Source organism: Triticum aestivum, chromosome 4D (assembly GCF_018294505.1).
Source record: "Triticum aestivum cultivar Chinese Spring chromosome 4D, IWGSC CS RefSeq v2.1, whole genome shotgun sequence".
Classification (NCBI taxonomy): domain Eukaryota; kingdom Viridiplantae; phylum Streptophyta; class Magnoliopsida; order Poales; family Poaceae; genus Triticum; species Triticum aestivum.
Genome location: NC_057805.1, coordinates 260,658,195 through 260,671,583, shown reverse-complemented (window position 1 = coordinate 260,671,583; position 13,389 = coordinate 260,658,195). Strand labels below are relative to the sequence as shown.

At 46.7% G+C, this 13,389-nt stretch overlaps 1 protein-coding gene across 1 annotated transcript; it reads left to right on the top strand.

The window, feature by feature from the left end:
* Positions 1-11,662: 11,662 nt before the first annotated feature.
* Positions 11,663-12,494, top strand: LOC123099898 (uncharacterized). Its single transcript, XM_044521929.1, has 2 exons — positions 11,663-11,903; positions 12,261-12,494. Exons 1-2 carry the CDS (start codon positions 11,667-11,669, stop codon positions 12,351-12,353), a joined length of 330 nt encoding a protein of 109 aa, XP_044377864.1. The 5' UTR covers positions 11,663-11,666; the 3' UTR covers positions 12,354-12,494.
* Positions 12,495-13,389: the final 895 nt, after the last annotated feature.

The window sequence follows — 13,389 nt, the reverse complement described above, 5'->3', positions numbered from 1 at the left end:
TCTTCATCTTCTTGTCCTTCCATTCACTTGAAGCCCAACGAGGGCGCGAGAAAGTGCGGTGTCGGTCTGTCCAGCGGCGACTAGTGTGACGCCCGGATAGTTAAGCTACGGTAACCCTCCGCTAATGATGCCACGTCACCACGATTACTGTTGTTAATCTTGTGATGATTCAAATCCCGTTCAAATTTCGAATTTCAAATCAAGTCAAACAGTTAAAGTTTTCAAAAGTCAAAACTAAAATGTTCTAAATGTGACAAATAATTCATAAGTAATGTTGGTGGAGAACCCACATTTTTATAAAAGGTCTAAATGCATTTAAATAATTAAAACAGTAGGTAAAACAAAGAAATAAATGCCTTGGTATTTTATAAAATACTAAACTATATTATTTGGGGGTTAAACCTTTTTGTGGCAGAGGTATAATTAGTGTTACTAAATTAGGTACAACTTTTATGTTTTATAAAACTAGAATAAAATAAAAGAATAAAAAAAGAACAAAAAAGAAAAAGAAAAGACAAAACAACACAAAAATAAAATGACCCCCCCCCCACTGGGCCAACCGGGCCAACCGGCCCAATCCACCCCCAGCCCAACTCTCCCTGTCTCCTTCTTCCCTGTTCATCACAAACACCGTGGACGCACGCGCCACGTCCATGGCTTCGATTGCCAGGTGCCGACCATCCCATGACCCTCCCCGAGGATAATAGCATCCCCGCACTCCCCTCGAAACCCTAGCGCCATTCCCTCCTTTCCCCTGCTCCGCTTTCTTCCACCTCGCCCGCAGTCGAACCACGTCGCCATCGCCAACCTCATCCTCGTGGCCACTGCCCTCGCCGCCACCTGAGACTGCGCCGGGAGCACCGCCTCTGTCGTCTTCGTCGACTACGTGGACGCATTCGAGCTTCGGACCCCTGCCTGGCGCGGATCGACGCCCTCGGCCACCATGGATCACTGCCGTCGTCCGTCTGCTCCAAGCCTCCCCCGAGCCCATCTTTGCACCTCTACAGGGCCCCTGTGAGCTCCTCTTCCTTCTCCCTCGCCTCCCATGCTCGCGCGCGTCGCTAGCCATCGTCTTCGTCGTGCCTGAACCCCGCATATGCGTACGTGCGTGCGGTTGCTGCTGCCTGTCCTGTTGCGGTTGTTGCCGCCGCTGCAGTTAGCTACTGCTGCTAGCTGTTGCCCCTCCTCCGTATGCTGCTGCTTGCCTTGCGGCCGCTCACTGCTTGCCCCCGCGTGCGTGCCCGCGCTGCCTGCTGTCCCGCCGTACCCAGCGCATGCCTGCTGTCACCACGACCACCATGCTCCGCCCTCTCGCCCGAGCTCACCCCCGCGCGCCCACAATTTCCAGCCTTTCTCCTGGCCTTGTCTCGCCACTCCCCGCGACCTGCGGCGCGCGCTTGCCGAGCTCGCGTCGCCCGGGAGCGCTCCGCTCCCTGGCCCATCCCACGTCTCACCTCCCCGGCACGCGCGCCGCCGCTTCCGCCTCCCGCCGCGCACTAGCTGCGCCACGACTTTGCCGGCGCCGGTGCTGCCCGCTTGCCGGCCGCCATGCTCGCCTCCTGGCGCCGGGCCGCCGTCGCTCCCCATGTTATGTGCACGCGTGCGTGCCCGTCCACTGGAGCCAGCCCTGTTAGATTAGGATTAGTGGTTAATTAGTTTAGGTGTATATGACATGTGGGTCCCCCTTATTTTAACTTAAATAAAATTAGTTTAGAAACTATTAGGGCACTGACATGCGGGACCCACCTGCACTATTCCCCTTTTGACCAGTCAATGATGACTGGGTCAACCCTGCCACTGGATCCAACCTGTCAGCCACTTTGTCAAATTTCTGGGTACACTTATGTGTACCATAGCATTTACCATTTCATTTTTGAATTAATAAATAACCCAGAAATTGTTTTAAACTTTGAAAATTAATATAAAATAATCCGTAGCTCACATGAAAATACTTTGAACATGAAAGTTACTCAGAACGACGAGACAAATCTGAATACGCAGTCCGTTTGCCCGCCACACGTCCCTAGCATAAGAACGTGCAACATTTCACTTCTGGTTCATTTGTCCGAAAACGCGAAACACCAGGGATACTTTCCCAGATGTCCCCCCCTTTGCCGGTATCACCTCCTACCGCGTTAGGGCACACCTAGCACCGCTCATTGTCATGTCATGCATCGTCATGCATATGTTTGCATTATATTTATTGTTTCTTCCCCCTCTTCTCTCGCTAGACACCGAGACCGACGCCGCTGCTACCCAGTACGACTACGGTGTTGACGACCCCTCCTTCTCGGCTGAGCTTCCAGGCAAGCCCCCCCTTGATCAACCCGATAACGCCTATTCCTTCTCTCTACTGCTTGCATTAGAGTAGTGTAGCTGGTTACTGCTTTCGATTAATCCTATTCTGCTGCATAGCCTATCATTGTTGCTACAGTTGTTACCCTTACCTGCAATCCTAAATGCTTAGTATAGGATGCTAGTATTCCATCAGTGGCCCTATATTCTTGTCCATCTGCCATGCTATACTACCGGGCCGTGATCACTCGGAAGGTGATCACGGGTTTATACTTGTATACATTATGTGATACATGTGGTGACTAAAGTCGGGTCGGCTCGTAGAGTACCCGCAAGTGATTCCGATGTGGGGGCTGAAAGGACAGGTGGCTCCATCCCGGTAGAGGTGGGCCTGGGTTCCCGACGGCCCCCGACTGTTACTTTGTGGCGGAGCGACAGGGCAAGTTGAGACCACCTAGGCGAGAGGTGGGCCTGGCCCTGGTCGGCGTCCGCGATTACTTTAAAATAACACGCTTAACGAGATCTTGGTATTTGATCTGAGTCTGGCCACTGGCCTATACACACTAACCAACTACGCGGGAACAATTATGGGCACTCGACGTCGTGGTATCAGCCGAAGCCTTCTTGACGTCAGCGACTGAGCGGCGCGCGCCGGGTTGGACCGCGTAACGCAACTTCCGTTGTAATGGAGGTTGCTAGGTCTACTCACCGGCCGCGTTCGCGACGTGCAGGTGTGCAATGGGCGATGGGCCCAGACCCCTGCGCGCATAGGATTTAGACCGGCGTGCTGACCTCTCTGTTGTGCCTAGGTAGGGCTGCGACGTATTGATCTTCCGAGGACGTGCATGACCCAGGAAAGTGTGTCCGACCAGAGGGATCGAGCGTGTTGGGTAATGTGGTACACCCCTGCAGGGAAGTTTATCTATTCGAATAGCCGTGATCCTCGGTAAAAGGACGACCCGGAGTTGTACCTTGACCTTATGACAACTAGAACCAGCTACTTAATAAAACACACCCTTCCAAGTGCCAGATATAACCCGGTGATCACTCTCACACAGGGCGACGAGGGGAGGATCACCGGGTAGGATTATGCTATGCGATGATACTTGGTGAACTTACCATCTACTCTCTTCTACATGCTGCAAGATGGAGGATGCCAAAAGCGTAGTCTTCAACAGGACTAGCTATCCCCCTCTTATTCTGGCATTCTGCAGTTCAGTCCTCCCATATTGCCCCTTTACACAGATACCCATGCATATGTAGTGTAGATCCTTGCTTGCGAGTACTTTGGATGAGTACTCACAGTTGCTTTGCTCCCTCTTTTCCCCCCTTTCATTTCCTCTCGATTGTCGCAACCAGATGCTGGAGCCCAGGAGCCAGACGCCACCGTCGATGACGACTCCTACTACACCGGAGGTGCCTACTACTACGTGCAGGCCGCCGACGACCAGGAGTAGTTTAGGAGGATCCCAGGCAGGAGGCCTGCGCCTCTTTCGATCTGTATCCCAGTTTGTGCTAGCCATCTTATGGCAACTTGTTTAACTGATGTCTGTACTCAGATATTGTTGTTTCCGCTGACTCGTCTATGATCGAGCACTTGCATTCGAGCCCTCGAAGCCCCTTGCTTGTATTATGATGCTTGTATGACTTATTTTATTTTTAGAGTTGTGTTGTGATATCTTCCCGTGAGTCCCGGATCTCGATCGTACACGTTTGCGTGCATGATTAGTGTACGATTGAATCGGGTGCGTCGCAAGTTGGTATCAGAGCCGACTGCCTGTAGGAATCCCCCTTCCAAACTCCTTGGCCGAAGTCGAGTCTAGTCATTGCAAAACTTTTACTAACATGGCTGTGTGGCTTACAGGCCCACGTCGCCATTGGTTGGTATTAGGATCTTTTACTCCTCATCTATACTCTGGGATTCTGATCTCTCTTCTACTCGGGTTAAATTGTTTTGCTAACTCTAACTCTAGGTTCTCGTAAATACTTTCTCCCGGAGAGCCCCTTCATTCCATATGATGGCTTGCTTCACCAGAAGATTCCGAGGATACTCTATGATGTTCTCCTGAGACTTTGTGCCCGTTGCTTTTTCAATTCCCTACCTTCGAAATGTCCCTATGGATAAATACATACACTTGTCGTTCTTACTTTTATTCTCAGTTGATCTTGTTATTACAAGATACCTCGAAAATTCTCTCTATTGTTCCAAGAATACTTTGTGCCTACTGCCTTGCAGTTCATTATCCACATGAACACCCCTACGGATAATTCCTCGCACTTACCGAGTATCCGCTCATCCCCAGTTGATTCATGTATTTCACAAAAGTCTTCGAAATACCACTTGATCTTCTGAAAATCCTCAAAAGCCTATTGCTCTTGAAATTCTTGCTTGCTTGCCTTATGGTTAATCCCATAAGGCTGGTAATCTTATTGATATCCTTTGCCATTATCATTTTGAGTTCGTTGATTCAATATGTGCGAATGCACGCAATCATCGGTTGATCCTTTTAAATTAAGTTTCCGGCCCAGATGTCATTTTGAACATGAGATGGTTATCAACCTATCAAATTGCCGCCGATTGTACCCCTAAGTCTATTCAACTTATCCATTCTTAATCAGACCATTGGCTTCTGATCCCTTGATTTGGAAATGATAATTCCTTTGCATTTGATCTTTGAATTAGTCAGTTGTTTCTATAATCTGATGCCCTTTCATTCCTTCTTCCTCTGATAGAGTTCCAATACTCACATCAGCTCTGTTGTAGACCACAAGACCCCTTGTTGGATTAGTATCCAACAGTGTCCTTCATATTCAATAACCTTGTGAGCCTTTCCATGGGTATAGAATGCATTTGGTACTTTGTTAACCATGCTCTACTTTCGAGCTTGTATTATTTACTCCAAAGTTTGTGGTATATGTTCCTAAGACGCCCTGATGGGTTGAAACAACGCCTTCCCTAATATGTGTGAACCCGAAAGATTTCACGGGTCATACTTATCTGGTATTGCACGAGGTAAAACTTTCAACAACTAATGTCATTTTCGAAATACGAGAGGTGAATGGAAGTTTATGCATTGAAGAAGTGGGAGTCGACCTTGAACCTTTGTGGTCATTCCCATGGACATGATGCAGGTCTTATCATGGAAGCTTATCGTAAAAATAATTACCCCCTTATTATAAGTTCATCTTGTATCTGTGGTTTGATAATTTACATATGTGGTTTCGACCATATTTTTTTCATTGATTCCATTTCTTAGGCAAGTTAAAGTACTTGTCTTCTGTAGATCAATACATCTTCGCAACCTCTATTTAGATCTTCCTTCGAGTGTTACCCTCTGGTATATCGAGAATATCAAAGAACTGTGTTGCTTCCTATGAGTCTTCATCTAGTATTTCTTCTCACCGATTTCAGATTTCCCCCGGGTTCTGAGTTATTTCACTCGAGAACACCAATAAGTGAATCGATTCCGCACTCCGATTCAATAACTCTTAAGTAATTTTCATTCCTTACGAGTTTATAATCCTTCAAGTTATTCCTAGCCTGATCGACTATATCATTATTGTGCTAAATTTTAACTGTGCTACCTGGTACTTCTTTTCGGAGCACAATTTTCGACGATGAGCTAACCTTACGTCAATCTTCCTCGTCATATCATTTCACTTTAAACAGCAAGCTTGATTTCGAGTTTTTGTTGTACCCTTGGTCCCAATAACCTTTTGCTTCATCATTCGTTTGACTTGATTTCATCGTTGATCGATTACATCTTCATGAAATCTCTTGACAAAGGTGTCGTGATCATCATCAACATTCTAGGTTCTTCTGAGATATCTATCAAATTCTTGATGATAAATACCCTCCTTGCCCCTCGATGATTTGTGTTATCATCGGCAACTTTATTGCCCTCCCTCCAACACAAACTTGTTCATGTCTCATGTACTACCTTGAGTTCCTTCCTATCCAGCTGGGGTTATGTTCTACCTTGGAGTATTACCATCTGTTATGTCAAGAATGTTGTGAGAATTTCTCCACCTCTTAAGAATTCTTGATATAGTATTACTTCTTGCCATCTCCGTTCATTCCTTGCCCCCCCCGTTGTTTCTAACCGGAATACCGACAATTGGACTATGACGTGTGAATTCAAAACTTCTAGCAACCCTATTGCTTGTAAGTTATGAATGATAGTTTCGTTCTTTGTGTATTGGTTATCAGGTCACCATACTAACATTGAGCATGCTACCTAAGCCCATATTTCGGGTGCACCTTTCAACCAATATTTGCTCGTGGATATGCTCCTCGAGCATACATCATTATATCATTTGATCTAACAAATGTTATCTCCTTGTTCACATAATCGTGGAATTCCATCTGTTTAGAAATCTCAATGAATTGATGCTGACTCCATCAGCCACCTCCTCACCCTCTCCTTGATTTAATGATGAACTCTTGTTTCGGAACTCGCTTCCATAGTTCATTTCCCGATAATCTTACAATGTCATCTTGTCAAATTGTGTCGCACCTTTTTCTTCTTAGGCATCCTGAGTCAGAGGTATCCTAACACCAATCAGATCTGAATCTTAGTCAGACTTGAAGGTTGGAACATTTTTCAAGAGTTATAACATGGGTATTTATATAACTCGGTAAGGTGATGTCATGCCTAGCACGCCTGGCCAGAGGACCTATTGTTATAGTATCCTTTTTAGCAAGGTTATCCATTCTTCCGTGAGGAAATTGTAAGACATATTCTACAAGTTGTTCCTGATGGATCCTTCCTGTATCCAAAGTCTGACATTTGCTTGAAGACCATGTCAGTGCTATCTCAAAGCCTGTCTGTGGTAATCCGATTTTCAATAAGAGCATTTGAAGCACAATAAAAAAATCCTTGTCAATTATCCAAACACCGTTGTATGGGTAATGTCATGAAATTTCTCTCCCCTCATCTGAAGGGTTTTCTATTTATATCTTGCCATGGATATCATGCTCTGCTTGTCCTTGGGAAGGATATACCCCTGAAATATGTGTTTAAACACATTTTCCTTTCCATTATTCTGTTTAATATGATAATCGTATTTTCCTTTCCATTGTTTTGTTTAACCTTTCTTGTAATCTGACTTAACTGAGCAGTGATAATTCTCTGCTTAGATAAATACCTCGTTGTACCACTTTGTCAGTAAGACCCTGTTACTATTGTTGATGACATTCCGGTAACCACGGATGGACAAGAACTTTGCCTATTGGTCCACCTCGTTTAACGAGTAGGAAAATGTTTCTCTTCGTCCCTCGCCCTTGGTACCGACAATGTTGTTGACATAACTGATAGGCTACCCTCTGACATGTCTTGCTATCATGACCGTGCAAGATGTCAACAGCCTTCCTAATTTTAACCACATGGTGGGCCCATAACCCATAGTTCCACATGATCGAAACGTGGCTCTCCTGTACACCCATGTTGCCAAAGTTATGCCTCGCGCTTGATTTCGTTTGTAATTCATGGGTCGTCTTCCTAGCAATCTATTTTGGTATCAGACGCAATACTTATTCTCGTTGCTCCGGACCCCATTACACACTTTGTTCAGGCATCGAACGATTGCCTACCCGCTCGAAACTTCTCATGGTACCTTCTTACCTTGCTCTCGGTAATTTCTTAAGTTTCAATTCGAGAGTTACTTTTCGCCACCTTCCCTGATGTTATCTACCCGATAAGCAACATTGTAGCGCTAAGTTCTTCCGAAGATACCCCTTAACCTTTTCGTAAGTACGGGGGAACTTTCGAAGAAAGGATGACGACTTCATCATGATGGCCTGAAACAGAGGAATGAAGACATCAATGTAATGCATCGACCTCTTCGAGAAGAGCAAACAAGACCGAGAAGATTCGTTTGGATTTCGTAACCAGATCTTTCCCCCTTACTCCACCTCTTAAAATCTTGGGACGAGATTTCTTGTAGTGGAGGAGAATTGTGACGCCCGGATAGTTAAGCTATAGTAACCCTCCGCTAATGATGCCACGTCACCACGATTACTGTTGTTAATCTTGCGATGATTCAAATCCCGTTCAAATTTCAAATTTAAAATCAAGTCAAACAGTTAAAGTTTTCAAAAGTCAAAACTAAAATGTTCTAAATGTGACAAATAATTCATAAGTAATGTTGGTGGAGAAACCACATTTTTATAAAAGGTCTAAATGCATTTAAATAACTAAAACAGTAGGTAAAACAAATAAATAAATGCCTTGGTATTTTATAAAATACTAAACTATATTATTTGGGGGTTAAACCTTTTGTGGCAGAGGTATAATTAGTGTTACTAATTTAGGTACAACTTTTATGTTTTATAAAACTAGAATAAAATAAAATAGTAAAAGAAAAAGAACAAAAAAGAAAAAGAAAAGACAAAACAACACAAAAATAAAATGAACCCCCCCCCCCCACTGGGGCAACCGGCCCAACGAGCCCAATCCACCCCCAGCCCAACTCTCCCTGTCTAATTCTTACCTGTTCATCACAAACGCCTTGGACGCACGTGCCACGTCCATGGCTTCGATTGCCAGGTGTCGGCCATCCCGCGACCCTCCCCGAGGATAAGAGCATCCCCGCACCCCCTCGAAACCCTAGTGCCATTCCCCCCTTTCCCCTGCTCCGCTTTCTTCCACCTCGCCCACAGTCGAACGACGAGACGAATCTGAATACGCAGTCCGTTCGCCCGCCACACGTCCCTAGCATAGTGAAGGTGCAACATTTCACTTCTGGTTCATTTGTCCGAAAACGCGAAACACCGGGGATACTTTCCCGGATGTTTCCCCCCTTCGTCGGTATCACCTCCTACCGCGTTAGGGCACACCTAGCACCGCTCATTGTCATGTCATGCATATGTTTGCATTATATTTATTATTTCTTCCCCCTCTTCTCTCGCTAGACACCGAGACCGACGCCGCTGTTAGCCAGTACGACTACGGTGTTGACGACCCCTCCTTCTCGGCTGAGCTTCCAGGCAAGCCCCCCCATAATCAACCCGACATCGCCTATTCCTTCTCTCTACTGCTTGCATTAGAGTAGTGTAGCTGGTTACTGCTTTCGATTAATCCTATTCTGCCGCATAGCCTATCATTGTTGCTACAGTTGTTACCCTTACCTGCAATCCTAAATGCTTAGTATAGGATGCTAGTATTCCATCAGTGGCCCTACATTCTTGTCCGTCTGCCATGCTATACTACTGGGCCGTGATCACTCGGGAGGTGATCACGAGTTTATACTTGTATACATTATGTGATACATTTGGTGACTAAAGTCGGGTCGACTCGTAGAGTACCCGCAAGTGATTCCGATGTGGGGGCTGAAAGGACAGGTGGCTCTATTCCGGTAGCGGTGGGCCTGGGTTCCCGACGGCCCCCGACTGTTACTTTGTGGCGGAGCGACTGGGCAAGTTGAGACCACCTAGGTGAGAGGTGGGCCTGGCCCTGGTCGGCGTCCGCGGTTACTTTAAAATAACACGCTTAACGAGATCTTGGTATTTGATCTGAGTCTGGCCACTGGCCTATACGCACTAACCAACTACGCGGGAACAGTTATGGGCACTCGACGTCGTGGTATCAGCCGAAGCCTTCTTGACGTCAGCGACTGAGCGGCGCACGCCGGGTTGGACTGCGTAACGCAAATTCCTTTGTAATGGAGGTTGCTAGGTCTTCTCACCGGCCGCGTTCGCAACGTGCAGGTGTGCAATGGGCGATTGGCCCAGACCCCTGCGCGCATAGGATTTAGATCGGTGTGCTGACCTCTCTGTTGTGCCTAGGTAGGGCTGCGGCGTATTGATCTTCCGAGGCCGGGCATGACCCAGGAAAGTGTGTCCGGCCAGAGGGATCGAGCGTGTTGGGTAATATGGTGCACCCCTACAAGGAAGTTTATCTATTTGAATAGCCATGATCCTCGGTAAAAGGGCAACCCGGAGTTGTACCTTGACCTTATGACAACTAGAACCGGATGCTTAATAAATCACACCCTTCCAAGTGCCAGATATAACCCGATGATCGCTCTCACACAGGGCGATGAGGGGAGGATCGCCGGGTAGGATTATGCTATGCGATGATACTTGGTGAACTTACCATCTACTCTCTTCTACATGTTGCAAGATGGAGGCTGCCAGAAGCGTAGTCTTCGACAGGACTAGCTGTCCCCCTCTTATTCTGGCATGCTGCAGTTCAGTCCACCGATATTGCCCCTTTACACAGATACCCATGCATATGTAGTGTAGATCCTTGCTTGCGAGTACTTTGGATGAGTACTCACAGTTGCTTTGCTCCCTCTTTTCCCCCTTTCCTTTCCTCTCGGTTGTCGCAACCAGATGCTGGAGCCCAGGAGCCAGACGCCACCGTCGATGACGACTCCTACTACACCGGAGGTGCCTACTACTACGTGCAGGCCGCCGATGACCAGGAGTAGTTTAGGAGGATCCCAGGAAGGAGGCCTGTGCCTCTTTCGATCTGTATCCCAGTTTGTGCTAGCCATCTTATGGCAACTTGTTTAACTTATGTCTGTACTCAGATATTGTTGTTTCCGTTGACTCATCTATGATCGAGCACTTGTATTCGAGCCCTCGAGGCCCCTGGCTTGTATTATGATGCTTGTATGACTTATTTTATTTTTAGAGTTGTGTTGTGATATCTTCCCGTGAGTCCCTGATCTTGATCATACACGTTTGCGTGCATGATTAGTGTACGATTGAATCGGGGGCGTCACAGCTAGGTTAGGAGCAAACCAGACTGGAGGCTAGAGCGAACGAATTGGGATTTTTCCTGCTGTCGATTTATATGGGAGGCGCTCGTTTGGGCCGCGAGCCTCCTATAGGGCCTCCCTTTCACTTACGTTATTGGCCCCATCCAAACTGAAACATTTTTCTTCATTTTTTACATTGCCTGCTCATGCGCTGGGACTAAATCTGGACGTCGAACTCGAGCTTTCAGGCTCGGCTCGGGGTCGCCCAGGCTCGGCCCGAGTTTGATTCGGCCCGAGAAACAAAAAGGCCGAGCCGAGCTGCGTTATTTGGCTTGTTTCGGCCTCGGGCCGAGCCCAGCTTGGCTCGAGCCAGCCCGTGAGCTCGTCCAACTCTACAGCCCAAAGTGGCCCAGCACCAGTCACTTGACCTAGCGCTCTACCTCACCCCGAGCAGCACTCATCCTCTTTCCCCCAGCGCTAGGTTAGCCAGCCTCCGCCGGCCGCCGCCATCGCAGTTCCTTCTGTCGCCGATGACACACACGCCACTTGTCCAGATCGCCCAAGGAGCCATGGAGAAGAAGAAAGAGAGGTCATTGACCTCCATTCTTGGGAAGGAGCCAGCGATTGGAAAAAAGAAGAAGGGCAGAAGCAAGACCTCCAGCTCCATGGACGCCAGCATCGAGCCGTCCGTTCGCTCCAAGGCCAATCCAAGCATCGTCCTTGTTGACCCGCTTGTGAGGGCAAAGCAGCAGGTGCGAGCACTGCCACCCCCGCCTCCGCCTCGGCGTCTACCTGACAACAAAGGTATCGGCGCGCGGGCGGCAGCTGTTGTTGCATCCGGCTGGACCGGCTCCGCGAACACCTCCGTCACGCCTACTTCTCCGGCTGAAGCTGAGTCCTGGGTAAGCACAAAGCAGTGGCCTGCTCTTCTTTCCTCTGGATATAAATAAAGCTTGTGAGCTTGTTGTGTGATGCATAGGGATAAGCCAGAGAACAACAAAAGAAGTAGTAAATTTCCTATTGTTTCCACTTGATTTATGCCGATCTGCTATTGTCCATTATAATCAGTTGTGCTTAAGTAATTGATTGTTTCCTGAAGATTTGCATATGACTAAGTCTAACGCAACCAGAGTCCTCCAGTTTTGCGCCTGCAGATATTTTGTAGCAATTGCATAATATTTTACAGTCTGTAACATGATTGTCTATTTCTGATGTAGCAAGTTATTATTCAGTCTGCTAGCCTAGCTAGCTTTGTGTAGGAGGAATCAAGTTATTATTTGGCTGTTCGTTGGGCGCGTTTGAATGTATATGTTGTACAACATTGGGTGCATTTGAGTGTATATACTGTCTAAAAAGTGAGTATTTATGCCCATGTAATGCCCCTGTTTATTGAGGGCTCAATTGTTTTGTTGTAGAAACTATAGATGGATGCATATGTTTAACTTCATTCTTGCTGTCCTAATCTCAGTATACTTGCCATACAAATATTTAGTGGATTTTCCTTCAAAATATCATTGTTTGAATAGGAACACGAGCTGGAAGAGGATCGTGTCCAGGAGCAGGATGAGGAAGAGAAGGATGAGAATGTGTATGTGCCTGCTGATGAGTCCGAGTCTGAGGAAGAAGAGAACTCGTATGATCTTAGAGATGACATGTCAGAGGATGAAATGGATATTGTTCAGTCCCCTGGAGGTGAGACTGGTGTGTTTGTTGTTAGTTCAGAAGAAGACAATGCAAGAACAGGAGAGAAACACAAGAAAGGGGTGAAAGTCAAGCGCAAGGTCACTACCAAGGGTAGTAGCAAGTCTAGTACTAGCAGGGAGAGTTCAGATTGTTGGACTTTTTTTGAGAAGGTGATGGTGAAATCAGAAAAGGATCCTAAGGTTGAAGAGTTGAAGGCAAAGTGCATGCATTGCCACAATTTATACATATATGTTCAAGGTTCAAGCACCACAACACTTAATAGGCATATGAAGAAGTGTAAGATCTTCGAGAACAAGGTTGCGACGAAACTTATACAATCACGGCTTGGGTACAAGCCGTCCAATGTTAGAGGTGAATCCGGTCTTCCTCTAGGTGTGCCATCCAATGGGTATGAGCACACAACTATGAAGGAGTTGATTGCAAAAATGGTGGCTGTCCATAACTACTCATTCAGGATGGTGGAACATGAGTGGTTCAATATTGTGATGAAGTACTCGAACCCGCTATATCAAGAAATTGGTAGGAAGGCAATAAGAGCTGAGTGTTTGAGGGTTTTCAATAAAGAGAAGGAAATCCTTAAGGCAGCCCTGAAGAATGTGGACCACATTAGTCTCACTACAGATATGTGGACAAGTAACCAAACCATTTCTTATATGTGTGTAGTGGCACACTATATAGATAAAC

Excerpts from the sequence above, each read along its gene's own strand:
- LOC123099898 (XM_044521929.1), top strand. The coding sequence starts at position 11,667 with ATGGACGCCAGCATCGAGCCGTCCGTTCGCTCCAAGGCCAATCCAAGC. Across the intron at positions 11,904-12,260 it reads CGGCTGAAGCTGAGTCCTGG|GAGGAATCAAGTTATTATTT; the intron begins GTAAGCACAAAG and ends AGCTTTGTGTAG.